This window comes from Neomonachus schauinslandi, chromosome 8, assembly GCF_002201575.2.
Source record: "Neomonachus schauinslandi chromosome 8, ASM220157v2, whole genome shotgun sequence".
Taxonomy (NCBI): Eukaryota; Metazoa; Chordata; class Mammalia; order Carnivora; family Phocidae; genus Neomonachus; species Neomonachus schauinslandi.
The window spans coordinates 8,102,560-8,116,869 of record NC_058410.1 but is presented as its reverse complement, the minus strand read 5'-3'; the positions used below and the strand labels follow the sequence as shown (position 1 = coordinate 8,116,869).

The following is a 14,310-nucleotide window of genomic DNA, read 5'->3' as shown; positions in this document are numbered from 1 at the left end:
TATGATACGCTGTGTTCTCGGTACATGCTCTCTCACTGCCTTCCTTCGTACCTTGAATTAGCAGAGAGATGTTTTTGTCCAGAGTGTCCCACACCAGCCCGTCTTAGATCACGTCGTAGATTCCAGAGGCCTTTGGTAGAAGACTTGCTGTGGCTTGTTCTAGCACGGAACTGGTGGTGTATCGGGGCAGGTGCTTGTGTCCACAGAAGACTCTGGAGCAGAACCTAAATTTAAAAGTGTTTGGGAGGTTTCTATATGTGTGTCTGTATTAGTTTGCCGGGGCTGCCGTAACAAAGTGCCATAGGCTGGCTTCAGCAACAGAAATTTATTTCCTCTCCATTCTGGAGGCTGGGAGTCCAAGGTGTCAGGAGGGCTGGTTCCTTCTGAGGCCTCTCTCCTTGCCTTGTAGACGGCCACCTTCTCCCTGTGTCCTCACATGGTCTGTTCCCTCTGTATGTCTGTGTCCTGGTCTCTCCTTCTGATAAGGATGCCAGTCATATCTGGTTAGCCCCACGCCCACACGCCCCGCACTCCCGTGGCCTCATTTTTACTTCATCACCTTTGTGTAATAAGCCTTGTCTTCGAATACAGTCACATGCTGAGGTCCTGGGGATCAGGGCTGTGGAATATGAGTGTAGGGGGACACCATTCGTCCCATCACACTGTCCTGAGTGACAGGTGGGTGACTCCTCACAGGGGAGAGGAGACTCTGCACAACGTGGGCATTGAGTGAGAGTTCGAGCTTGTCTTTGGAGAAGAGGGAGGTCCCGTTTTTTCGGCAGCTCTGTGGCCTGCGCGCCAGGAATAGCAGGCGTGTCCTGCTGGGAGACCCCTGCGCACTCGGGCGGCTCAGGCTCTTCCTGGCTGTGGGAGGTCACAACGGCTGGGCCACTTGGCTGTCTTCAGGTTGAAGAGAAGAAGATCTTGGCTTCCACTTACAAGTTATTGTTGAGAGAAGAAGTAGTCGTGCAGCCTCGTGGACAGAGATGTGTACTCAGCCTGCTCGGCTGTGTTTATTTTGTTTTCTTCGATCGTTTATAGTTTTTTTTCTTGTCTGTCTTACTCGAGCAGCTTTTCTTAGTATTTAAATTTACATGTTGGTCATTTTATTTATTTTTAAAAAGAAAATAGCATTCATTGAAGTTTACTTAAAATCAGTTTTTTGTTTTTTTTTTTTAAATGGAAATCGAAGGTATTTCATACTATGGCTTCCTTTATAGTTTAGTGTTTATTCTGTTACCCCTGGCCCCCAACTGAGTGAGCTGAATGCTCAGGGCAACAGATCAATTTGAGTGTAGTTCATACTTTATAACACTCTTTCCTCAACGTGTATTATTCAGGCTTGTCCTGAGTTACGTGAAAGAAGGGGCTGGGGAGCTAGACTTCTGTGACGGTCACAGCCCGGCGGTGACGATCACGTTTGTCTGCCCGTCGGAGCGCAGAGAGGTGAGTGGCTTGTCTTTGGAGGACTTTCCAGCAGCACGCGTTAGCGTGGGCTGTCTAGGAGAGCGCATCTAGGGGTGGGGCGGGGCGGTGGGTCTGGGGGCAGGAGAGGGGGAGCGAGAAAGCGGCAGCCGCGGTGGAATATCCGGGAAGACGGTAGAATATCCGGGAAGACGTGCTTCCTGGGGTCGACTCTCCTGCACATGTGAGGGTGTCCGGGGGACAGCAGCTTGGCGTTTGCTATTTCTCACCAACCCGGAGGGGCCCCTGCGTGTGTTAATGCAGGGTGGTGTGTTGATGGAGGTTGGCGTTTTCTAGTTTGTGTGAGATGATTTTAAGTGATTCATGGAAAGATTTTTAAAATTTATATAGTAATGCTGATTTGAATGACTGTTTGAAAAGCCATATATATAATTTCAAACCTGTGATTTCCTAGCTAGTATTTGTTAGGATGAGGCAAGGTAAAAATAGCTGATTGGTTTATAGAAACATAGTACGAAATGAGTGGAACAGATGGTGTGCAGCCCTGGCCGAGCTTCTGCGGGCCAGTGGCCGGAGTTTGGGGGCTACTCAGGTAGGAGAGTCCTGGCCAGAAGGAAGGTTCTTACTCGAGGGTCTCACAGTGGGGCGTTTCAGTCCCTCCTCCCACACTCGCAAGCGGGTGCCTGACCCTGTCCTCTGGCTGTTCACTCACTTCTAGCACACTTTTAAACTCCTCGCGGGTAGGGCCGGAGTCTGGTTGTCCTTGGGCCCATGCCTGGCCGTGTTGCACGTGTCCGTTGCTGTTCGAGTGTTCTAGCAGGTGTGGGGTGCTGATGGAAGGGAGATAGCCCCCGGGGAGGAAGGGCAGGGCTTTCCTCTCATTTATTTCTGCCTCCTCATAATAGAATGAAGGAGGAGGAGCTGAATTCTTTGGCGAGGGAAGCGAGCTCCCCCTCCCCACAAACAAACATGGAATTTGGTCTGGTTTCTTGCTGGCAGCTGGCCTGTTTTGTGGGGGGGATGTGGAGACAGAGTGTAGGCCAGGCCAGCTTTCCGTTTTATGTCCGCAGACTTGCAGGGCCACGTGGCGTCCGCTTAGCAAAGACCTGACTGATGAGCGGTCGACGTGAGCTCTGAAGGTGAATGTTAGGGAACATTTGTGGACACTTGCAGATGTGGGGTGAGAGTCTTCAAGCCCCATGAGACAGGTGTTCCAAGCTGGCCGGGGTCTTTGTGTTGCCCTTTCCTCCCTGTATGTTCAGGGGAGGAGCGGTTCATTCCACCACAGTGAGGCGAATTGGGAGTTTCCCTCCTTTCTTCTCCCTGGGATACAGGGTGCTTGGTGGCATTAGGAAAGGAGGCCGGTTTGTTTTTTGTGGAGTGAAAGGTTCCATTTCCAGCTTAACTGTTCACCGGACAGAACTGGGTGACATACGACACCTTAGCGCTTGAGGGTTTCTTTAAGTGTTTACACAGGCTTACTGAATGCCCTTAGGAGCTGGAATTTTAGTCAGTGTTCACTTTGTCATATAGACCTTTTTAAAAAAGCTTTATTGAATTTACATACTACAATGTTCCCCTGTTTCAAGTACAACGAAATGGTTATTAGATATTAACCAAATTGTGCAACCACCAGCATGATCGAATGTGAGAACATTCCATCACCCCAGAAGAAACCTTGCGCCCAGGACAGTCACTCCCATTGAACCCCCAGCCCTGGCAGCTGCTAGGTGACTTTCTGTCTCCATGGACTTGCCTTTTCCTCTCTGATGAGTGAACCTTGCTCAGTGGGGCCTTTTGTGCCCGGCTTCACTCACTCGGCGCTCGGCACCCCAGCCCTAGGTGTCCAGCTTCCCCAAGCCAGGTGGTTAAAGCCTCGATTTTGAGTCAGAACTGGACTTGCAGCTCTGTGTCTTACTAAGTTGTGACCTGTGTGTGTAGCCCTGGTGCTTCGTCCCGTGCCTGGCACAGGGCAGGCGCTCAAGAAACGTTTGCCGAGGGGTGTTTCCTGGAAGCAGCGAGGCCTTTCTCCCAAAGATGGTGGGAGAGGGTGCACTGCACTCTGGTCAGCAGTGATTGCATCCTTCCCTGTTCACACCAAACACGAGCATCTGAGCTCACGTTTGTAAAAGCAGGTCTTTGGCAGAATTTGGGTTTGTGGCGGGTGATGCCCTGGCTTCCCCCAGGGGCAGGAGCAGATTCAAGGACCGGTGAGGTGTGTCCGAGACCCCCTTTGACAGCCTGAAGAAAGGGGTTACGGACCATCTCCCCAGACACACATACACGGTGACTTCTACTCAGCTTGGGGGTTCATCTGGCCAGCTCCCTTCAGCTCCGATAGAAAGGAGGGAACAGACCATGTGCCTTCAAAGTCATGGCTGCTTGCGGAGGCTGTGGTTGTCGGGTGATGTTGAGTCCAGGCTGGAACTCGGGTGTGACGCTGAAAGAGACAAGAACAGTTGCAAGTAAACAGGGTGGTTATATGCCAAGTGCTGGAACTGTGTTAGGGGTAGTTATCATTCAGAAACATGAACGGAAGAATGTAAAAACCCAACAACGTACCTTTGAGCTTTTCAGAAGTATGGAAAATCTGCATTTAAAAACACTAATTTTGCTCCTTTCAAATTGTTTCTGATAGGGCACCATTCCCAAGCTCACAGCAAAATCCAACTGCCGCTATGAAATTGAGTGGATCACTGAGTATGCGTGCCACAGAGATTATCTGGAAAGTAAAACCTGCTCTCTGAGCAGCGAACAGCATGACATCACCATTGACCTCCAGCCACTCCGACAGGATGGAGGTGAGGGGTGCTTTGAAATGAAGCAGGAAGGGGGAACGTGGTGCAGAGGGGCCCACTTCGCCTCTGCCCCTGGGTGGGTGTTTCCGAAAGGGGCTCGGGTGTGCTTGAAGTGATGCCCTCACCCTCTAGCACCTGTGGACCTAACAGAGCCTCTCCTCCTGTATTCCTCTTTCTTTAGCTCTGTCCTCCTCTTACTACGCTTCAGATGGAAAGGAATATATGTTTTATTTGAATGTCTGTGGAGAAGTTGAAGTACCGTTCTGTAGTAAGAAAGAAGCCGCCATTTGCCAAGTAAAGAAGAATGAACCCTCTCAAATCAAAGTAGCAGGAAAATACCAGAATCAAACCCTCCGGTGTGTAAACAGTAATTTTCAAGTGCATTGTGTCTGTTCTTGTGAAACATAACCGACTCCCCTTGTCTCCTTCCTCCTTCCATTTTCCATAAAGTACAGGCAGGTCCGTTAAGCCAGCATTCCTTCCTGTTTGACGTAGGCGAGTTGCCATTTGTCACTGAACCTGGCTTTCCAATAGGACTGTTCTCTGTGAAAACTGTTCGTTTTATCATCTGGTACTGTGTAAGGAACCACGGTGTAGGAAAGGTATTTAATCAGTTGAAGAGTTGATTTGACCTTTGTATTTTAAAATGCGTTTTTCTGAGGAGTTCTGATTTTTCCCTGGCAGTTTGAGAATCTGAAATGCCGTTAGCATTACATCAAAGTTTGAAACAACTAAGAAAACGCATTCAGTACAATTCCTGTGACCCTTAATTTGGTAGCTATCTTCACAAAAGCGTTATGAAAATGTAGCTCTCTGCAAATGAGCATTGTCCAGGATCCCTCAGGTAAGACTGTGTTTACGGCAGTTGCTACATACACTGTGTATTTCTTGGGCCTTATTTATTTTGTACAAAATCCAAAACAAGAGTGGAAGAGTTTTCATGCTCACAGCAAAACCTTCAGTGCTTTCTTCCAACCAGCTATTACTTTGAAGTAAGAGGACGACAAGCCCATACATTTGGAACTCATTTCCTTTAGACGTTTTTCCCCAGCTGGGCAGAGAGCTTGCTGTTTTATGTCAGTCCTGATTTGTTGACGGTATGCAAAAGGCTTCATGTAGAAACGTGTAACAGTTCAAGTTTCTTTCTTGGTTCTCCCAAACCCGTGTCTGTGTGTTGCAAACATCTAGATACTCCGACGGAGACCTCACCTTGATCTATTCCGGAGGGGACGAATGCAGCTCTGGGTTCCAGCGGATGAGCGTCATAAACTTCGAGTGCAATAAGACAGCAGGTGAGTGCCGGCAGTCTGTCCTTGCCCTTTGCAGTGATGGGAGCACGTGTGTTCTTGGGAGCGGCGTGCAGACGGACCAGGCAGACCTTCTCCTTTGGACGTGGCCACCTCTGGTCCCCAGACGAGGTTGCTCTCTTGGAGCAGGCAGGAGTACCCCTTCCATCCCACCCCACCCACGACACACACATCCTGTTTCCATTTTCCTCTGCTCTCTGTTTGTTTTGGGAAGGGGCCCAGCACTGGGCTTGCTGGGAAAGCGTTTCTGTCTTGAATTCTGGCTTGCACCGAAGTGAGTGCTGGTCCAGGAGGGTGGGTTTACTCCCTACCCTTGAGGGGTGGTCACTAAAGAGCTCTTCTTTTCTGAAGTTAGTCTCAAGACGACCCTTTATGCAAACGAGTGGCCCAAACGAGTGGCCCCATGGTGGAGGCTGGACATGGGGGATTGCAAGAGGTCACCGGGCAAGTTTAAGTGGAACGTTTGGTTTTTCTGAGAGATTAGGATAAGCTTTCTTGAGGTCATAATGGCGCCAGCAGTTCAGAAAGCCGTGCTGCGGTCCGAATCTTGAAGCTCTCGGGCGCAGTCTGCATCTGCAGCGAAGTGATGGGATCCCATCATCATCAGAGAGCCGTCCCGTCTGTCAGCGTCCAGGCTGGGACCCCAGGTGTGTGCAGGCGGACTGAGCCTCTGCATGGAGCTCTCGTTTTGGAGCTGGCCCGGTTCCAGTCGGCCGTATAGCCGCAGAGGCTCCAGAGGCTGCCCCACCCCTGAGGGTCTTTCTGGCTCTTCGTTCTGTTTGTTTTTTGCGTTTCTATGGCAGAGCTTAGACCAGCGGTCATGAGGCAGGTTCCTCTGTGATTCAGCAGGGGCTCAGGGAGAGGCAGCTGCACACGGTGTGCCTGTTCTAGAACCTCGAGCCTATGACGGTGAAGGGGGCCAGGGAGGTTGTGACGGGCACCAGGCTCTAATAAATTGCCTCGGGAACAGGCGAGGAAGGATCCTGGAGTAGAGCAGACGGGAAGGCTTTAAATCAAAGTGCCCTTCACTCCTGCCGCCGCCCTGGTCGCCTCCACCTCTGCTTGTCTTCCCAGAGCGTGCACTCCAGTCTCACCCTGGAATCTGCTTGCTGGCCCTTTTGATAACATCCACGTTCAAGTGGATTTGTTCAGCATACGTTTTGTCCTTATCTATCTGCTTAGACCCCATGAGGCCCAAGGATACCGTAATGGCTGCGCGCTTTCCAGGCGCTCAGACTGGGAGTATAGAGGGAGAGACGGCACGGTGCCCGGAGGGCGGGTCGTGCAGGCTGGACCAGGGCTGCGGGCGAGTGTTGCACCCTGGACCTTGTCAGGAGGGAGGCAGCGAGTTAGCGGTTTGGGGTGTGGGCAGCGAGGAGGATCAGGGCTGTCAGGGAAAGAGGAGGTGCTGCTTGGTGAGCTCTGTGGGCCGAGGCGGAGTAAGTCAGGTGCGCAAGTAGGGTGGCTGTGGGGACCAGTCTCTGTGGCAGAGGGAGCAGCTCATGCAAAGGCCTGAGTGTGGGCAGGTGTGACTGGGTCAGAGCTTCGGATTCAGAATGCACATGGCTAAAGATGACCCTCAAATGGAGGGTGAGAAATTTGTACGTCCTGCAGAGGAGTTGGATTTTCTGTAGAAATCAGTGTGGAGTCCCCAGGACTTGAGGTGGAGGGTGAATGACTCTGGTTTGGGTGCCTCTCGCATGTGGTTTGAATGCCCCCCTGCTGCCCTCCCCAGACCCCCCATCTTTCTTCCATCCTTCTCACCTCTTCAGGCTTTTAGGGGACTGTCTCTGAAGTCCAGCCCTTTCACTATGTCCCCAGGCCTGGGAAATGCACCCTGCTCCTCACGCTGTGTCCCCAGGCCTTCAGGCCCCCGGGCGCCCGCCCTCCCTTGCTGGCCGAGCCGCTTTGCTGTTGGCCAACTCCTGTGGTTCAAGTCTCCCTCCGACCTTGTCGTTACCCCTTTTGGCCCCATTCTGTTCTGGGCTTTTTATAAATGACTTGGCTGAGATCTTTGCGCGCACACTGATCTCATTTGGGCATGCTGGGAAGATAGAATAATGATCTAAAAAGATCCCAGCAGGTGAGGAGGATATTGAGAAGGGTACATAGTCTGGGACTGCTAGGAAGAGGCGCCAACACTCAAGGCTTGTGCTGGAACATGCTGGCGCTTGAAAAAAGCGCTAACGGCCATTTTTTCCTCTTTTATCTTTATTATTAAAGGTTTTCAAACATACAAGTAGAACATTACGATGAAAATTTATATGCTCACTGCTCTTTATTGAACAGTTGCTAATGTTTTGCCAAATTTGCTTCATACAAACTCTGTGTCACCACTGACGGATCAGAACATTCCACCCCATGTCCGTTCCTTCACGTGACCTCAGGGCCTTTATCAGACCTGACAGGATTCAGAGATGTCCTCATGCCAAAAACTCAGTGTCTTCCTAGGCTGTTTTAGTTAGGATGGTGGCAAGAAGACCAGATGGGAGATGTTAGATGTTTTGTGAGAGGTTTTGAGCCTGCTCTCACGCTGGAGTAGGGTCATAAAATATTTACGGCTCCTTCCAGCTCCGTGATTCAGTCCTTCAAACTTTGGAGCAGACTGTGTACTGTAAAAATTATTTCATTATTATTGTGTTCAATCTTAAGTTTAGAGTTCTTAGAGAAAAATCCCTTGGTGGATTTTGTTTATTTGGATAAATGTAATAATGTGATTTTTGTATGTGAATGGCTGTTAATTGGTTATGTGATATAACGTGGTTTATAGTTTAAGTTGGATGTTCTAGAGTTATATATGTTCACGAATCTAGGGCTTACACATTTTTAAGACACAGAGGTGCATACGTTTGTTTTTGAGCCTGTATATGTGCACACATATACACAGCCATTCGTTTCGGCAGCTAACATTGAGTTTGCTGTAATGGGACACTTACTGTTGGTGATCTTGTCAGGTAAGGACAGGAAATCGCTCTTTTTGGACGAGTGATATATTGGAATAGGCTGGTACAGAGGTACCCACAGATTTAACGGACTCACTCCGTTAAGGGTTTATTTTCTTTAGTTCAGTGCAGGTTGTCGGAGGTGCTGGTGGCGGGGCTCGGCTCTGCGTGCTCCTCTCGTGCGTCCCATCCCGTGGTGTTGCTGTCTGTAGACTTGGCCTCCAAGGACTCTGGAGAATGGGAATGGCATTTTTTAAAAGATGGGCTGGAACTAAGTGGCATGGCCCAACTTTGGAGGCAGGGAGGCTGGGCAATGCAGTTTAGCTGCACAGCTAGAAGGAGAATTAAACCAGTGTGGTGCGTGGGTAGCTTTGTCTTTGCCATCGCATGAGGTGAAACGGTGCTGTAGGCAGAGGGTGACTGGGTTCTGCTGCAGGAATCCATTTTCCCCTGAGCCGGCGAGTTTCATTCTTCTAAAATTTATTGAATAATGAAGTAATACACCAGTGATTATTGAAAACTAGCACTCCCTCAAGCAGTAAATTTCAGATGCAGAACCAGCTCCAAAGTGGGGATGGATTCTCAAACCATTCCTAGTATTATTTAATGATTTGTGAACTTACTGGTGAAAGAGAAATGCAGCGAATACATCAAGTTTGTCGGAAACACAAATCTTTTCCAGGTAGTGAAATGCAAACCCGACAGGTCCAGCAGGAGTAAGCTGCTCGTCCTTCCATCCTGTGGGCGGGGTGAAGAGGTGCTGTTGGGGTCCGCTGTTGGGGTAGCACGCATGGAGGGAGGCCCCAGCGGTCCCAAACGGGGCGGGGGGGGGCTCTTTGTTGTCAGAAGGGAAGCTGGGAGTGCTGCATCTTAAAAAGAATGGCTTAAAGTACATACATTTAAAAGAAAAAAAGAAAAAAACCCCACAGTAGTGTAGGGAAGTATTGCTTGTGGTTATGGTTATGAGCCTGGCTCTGGGGCCAGACTGTCTGGGTCTGAATCCCGACTCCTCTGCTTCTAGCTATAAGACCGTACACAAATTATTTTACCCCCCCCCCCTTAATCTGCAAAAATGGGGCTGAAACTGTATCTGTGCTGTGGGATTAAATATGCCAAGATCTATCAGGTCCTCAACCCTGAGCCTGTTTTCTGCAGATCTCCTGCCTGTAGCCCTTTGATGCTCAGTGCCTGGTTCAGGTTGTGCTCCGTACACCCTAGCTGCTCTTGCTGGTATTACAATTACAATGTTTATAATATTAAAGACTTAAGAGAAATTACAATCAAAACATCATTTGCCCTTGGTACAAAATATTATTTCCCTTTGCTTTAGAACATTGTGCACTTCAGGGCACCAAACCTCAAGAAAGGCAAATCATGTAGGAGGTCCAGAGGAGGATTATTAAACCATCAAGGGGCGGAAAACAGAGCACTGTGCCAGCCGTCTACCAGCTTGGAAAGCCGAGGGGTAGTATTTCTAGTAAGGGAAAAATGACCAGAGTTTGCCGAATCCCAGGCTATGTGGATCAGGGAAGTGGCCTATGAAGAGCTGGCTTTCAGGGCTCCCTGGAGGTGTGGCGAGCAGCGCATGGATTATGGTAGGGTGCTGGAGGCAGCCGCACCGATGAAGGCCTGGGGCTCAAGGATGCTGGAATGCCGGCAGGCATGCCTCTGGCTTTGGGAGGTGACGTGGGCCTCCGCATAGTTCAGTGGGGTAGCTGTACACTCTCACTCTTTCTTTTCCGGTTAGGGATGAATCTCCAGGAACTCGCCCTGCCCGAAATTGCATCATAAAGCCAGTGGCGCTCCTGGGGCTCGAGCTCTGGTCTCTGTCCGCCTTCTGGTGAATCCCTGTTGTCTGACGCAGAGGATACTCATGCGCCTGTGCGGGGGCTGACCACAGCCCGTGTGCAGCAAGCCCTGCCTGGTGGCTTACATGTTCCTTGTTAGGCACCCACAGTGAATGTGTTGTAAACAGCCTGATGGCTTACTGAGACCGTCTTACCGAGGGGGAAGGGACACAGGCCTGCCATTGAGGGGTTTATGATTGTCTGAAACGCAAGAGAAGCCTCTCTAACCTCTGACCCCTCTGATGACCCCAAAGCCTCAGCTTTGGGTTTGGGACTTGAGTTTAACTGCCCAGTTGGCATTGGTGGCCAATGGGCTGACTAGGTTTTGGTTACATATAAAAAATAAAGTGTTTTTTCCCCCCCCTTCTCAAATTGCACAGGTAATGATGGGAAAGGAGCTCCTGTATTCAGTGGGGAGGTAGATTGCACCTACTTCTTCACGTGGGACACGAAGTACGCCTGTGTGAAGGAGAAGGAGGATCTCCTCTGCAGTGTGGCCGACGGGAAGAAGCGGTACGACCTGTCTGCGCTGGCTCGGCACTCAGGTAGGGCTTGCGCACCGTGGGGCTCCATCTGCCTGTTCACAGGAACCTTCTCTTGCCTCTTTCCCTGTGAAAGCATTTGGAAATGCTGTTGCTTTTTTCTTCAACTGTCAACAAATTGTATCCTGGCCTTGTCCCCCTTTTCACAAAGCAGTCGTACAAATTATTAGGAATTATGCTGACTTAGGAGGCAAAATACCTGAGTTTGAGCTTGGCATGACTCTTCTCATTGGGATGCCCTGGGCTAATCTTACCCTAGTTTGGTAAAAACTGCGAAGTCCCAGGTCTTGTACTCTGTGATTAGGAAGTTTTTTATTTTAGATCTACATTCTTGTTGCTAAGAAAGTAGATCTTGAAAGTTCTCTCTCACACACACACACACACACACACATGTATCTGTGTATGGTGATGGATGGTAATTAAACGTGGGGGTTCTCCCACACACAGCCTGCACACAGATCAGGTCAGGATGTCGTCCACCTAAAACGACTGCCGTGTTCCATGTCACTTACATCTCAGTTAAAAAGAATAAAAAGTTCTGCAGCAGGCTTCAAGCAGGCCGTGTTTCCACCTCGCCCCAGCCTGTCGGGCTCTGAGGGTCGGACCCTCGGTGTGAAGGCCGATGCGGCTGGGGGCGGTCTGTCTTTTGACCCTGTGCTCTCCCCTTTTGTCTCACCATCTCTTCCCATCTCTAAGGTGGGGTCAGCATTCCCTGTCTCACCTCAGATGCTTGTGGGGCCGAAAGGAGAATGAGTGTGGGAGCCCTTGGATGCTGTGTCCCTTGCCACATCTATGTGACGTGGTCTGTCCCCGAGGCCTGCCATCACAGTAGAGACCTGCCGAGCTGGAGATCTGCTCAGCAGGTGTTGTTGAGCACTGGTTACGTGGCAGGTGCAGACCAGGTCCTGGGGATATGGCAGCAAACCTGGCGGGCATGACCCTTGCCCCAGGCCTTCAAACTTCACAGGGGGCCGAGAGACTGAGTGCTAAGAATCAGGGTTCCCAAGAGGGAAGCAGAATCGAGTTGGGACATTTTTAGTTTCACCCTTTCAGCAGCCCTGGAATTAGGTATAAGTAGAAGCAAATTGCATCTGTAGAGATAATATCTGAGGTAGAGAGAATGCTTGCCTAGAGTCACAGAATTACCCGTGCGTAGGAGTGATTACTCATGGGTTCTGAGTCCCCATCTGGTTTGGACAGCATAATATTAGAAAAAGGAATTCCTCACTTGTAAGGATCGTCGGAGAGCTTCTTTTTGGCACGAGACCTCTGTAAATGTTCAGTGTTGGTGAATTGCCTCGGAAGCAAATGTTCTTTGTGTGTTAGTAGTGCAGCGCCCGCTCAGCGGGAATGGTGCCATGGTTCAGTGCGGTACATATGTGTTCGTGAAGAGATCGGCTTTGTGCGCTGGAAAGAGAGCACGGTGTTGTGCGTGGTTCTGAGTGAGTTGTCTGTCTGCTGCGGGCCTCGGCTTTGTCACAGTAAACTGGGTGGTGCGGTTACGTCCCTTTGTCCAGCACTATTGTTTAAACATCACCGAGTACAGGACACACATGGGGCCCCTAAGGGATGCAGAGACACACGCACTCAAGCAGCCGACGCATGCCACCGCCCGGGCCCTCCAGGGACCTGGGCATTTCTGCAGGATTCATGCAGACCGTCAGGATGCTCTTAGAACTCCTTCCTTGCTAGCTTAAACAGTCCTCCTGTCTTACGGCTTGTCAGCCCACCCCACTCCCCCTGTCCTTGTCCCTATTTGTCTTTGCATGGCTTCCAATGGGTTCTCGGTTGTTGACATTGGCACATAGCTTTTCAGAGTAACTGTTACTCTGACGAGCGGTGGGCTTTCCCGCCTGAACCCCAGCGTCCTGTCCATAAAAGGAGTGCCTTCAGTCTCTGTACGCCCTTCACACGCATTTCTAATTCATCCCTTTGGCCACTCGTTACGGGACGCCTCCGATGTGTGCCGGTCCTGCTCTTAGCGCTTACGTGTGCTCCCTCGGCCTTCTGTGGTGTTTTGGTCCTGTTCATACATGACTGGCTCACAAGCTGTTTGAGCTCAGGGACCGATGTGTCTTGTTAGATTCCAGAAACAAAGCATGGCCCGCACTCGGTCTGCTGGTGTGGAAGAGGGGGCAGGTGCCTTTAACCTTCCTGGTGGTTGGAGGAGGGTGCGGGACTGATGGCGTGGTGCTCTGCCCCTTGTAAGGCACGGGCTGCCAGCCAGATTTGCTTTTCCATTTCTGATTTCACACTTAGGTGCTTGGGAAAGTTTCGCTGTTCGATTCTCTCTCCCTACCCCCTGGTAAGCCTACTCTTCTGAGGAGGTATTGGGCCATGCTTTGTTACTATCACGTGAGGTGAGGAGCCTGAGGGTCTCGGTGAATTTCTGTGCCTTTGGTCTGCCTGCGTCCAGAAACGTGAGTGCCTGAGGTTTAGGGACTACATGCTTGGTGAGCTTTGGGCCTTTTCCTTTGGCTTAATCACCATTTATGGTGTGACTCACAGAGAAATAATCACTGCCTTTGGCTAAAAGTGGTTTTTTTTTTTTTTTAATTACAGAACCGGAACAGAATTGGGAAGCTGTGGATGGCAGCCAGAGGGAAACAGAAAAGAAGCACTTCTTCATTAATATCTGCCACAAAGTGCTTCAGGAAGGCCAGGCCAGAGGCTGTCCTGAAGATGCGGCCGTGTGCTCTGTTGGTGAGTTGTGCCCAGAGCGGGATCCCGGTAGTGGTTTTCCCAGAGGCGTGTGGGACTCCGCTGCATCCAGTTTGGAGTGAATTAGAGAATCTTCCTGTGGTTTGTCAGTCTCCTCTCTCTGGGTTCAGCATATACAGGATGGGGAGGAGAAAAGTTCATGACTCACACGTAGGTAACTGCTTGGTGTGCTCTAGAAACTGGCGCTCCGCTGTCCTGAAGTTGGCCAGAGGCTTCTGAGGTCAGCTAACGCCGTAACTGGGAACAGAAAGAGCCAGGCTGGGAATTACTTGGTTATCTTTTCCCTTTGTAACTTGAAGAATAACATTGCCAGTATTTGTGTGAAACTGATGGTGAGTTTTTAACGCTTTACTGCCCGTGATTGTTAAGTTACGGCTTTAGACAAGTGGCACCTCACTGTACGCTCCTTAGAAGAGTCCTTGTGCCCCTTGGGTTCCTTTTGCTGTAATTCTGTCGGTCCTGTGGTTTTCCTGCAGAGACTGCGTAGTTTGATACAGACGTTTCGCACGTTAGTTGTCCGCCACTTCAGACTCACCTGGAAAATGAGAGGCAGGGAGACTCATCAGAATCTGTTACGATTAGATAAGGAGTTAGGAGCCCAGGTTGGGTTTTAGGAATTACCCCGGTATTCCGAATTGCTGATGTGTCTTTCGAAGCAGGTCCGGGCATGCCCGTGCGTCTGGGTAAGCAGGACTGGGGACAGTTTCAGGGCCTCATAGTAAAGTCAA

The 14,310-nt window shown here is 50.3% G+C and overlaps 1 protein-coding gene across 1 annotated transcript in view; it reads left to right on the top strand.

The window, feature by feature from the left end:
- The window catches only part of IGF2R (insulin like growth factor 2 receptor), a 102,229-nt gene that overhangs the window by 37,173 nt on the left and 50,746 nt on the right, over positions 1-14,310 (top strand). The window contains exons 7-12 of the mRNA XM_044917647.1: positions 1,341-1,446; positions 4,064-4,226; positions 4,405-4,579; positions 5,412-5,515; positions 10,700-10,864; positions 13,424-13,564. Of these exons, the coding sequence (XP_044773582.1) occupies positions 1,341-1,446; positions 4,064-4,226; positions 4,405-4,579; positions 5,412-5,515; positions 10,700-10,864; positions 13,424-13,564 (854 nt within the window). The remainder of the gene's footprint in view (positions 1-1,340; positions 1,447-4,063; positions 4,227-4,404; positions 4,580-5,411; positions 5,516-10,699; positions 10,865-13,423; positions 13,565-14,310) is intronic.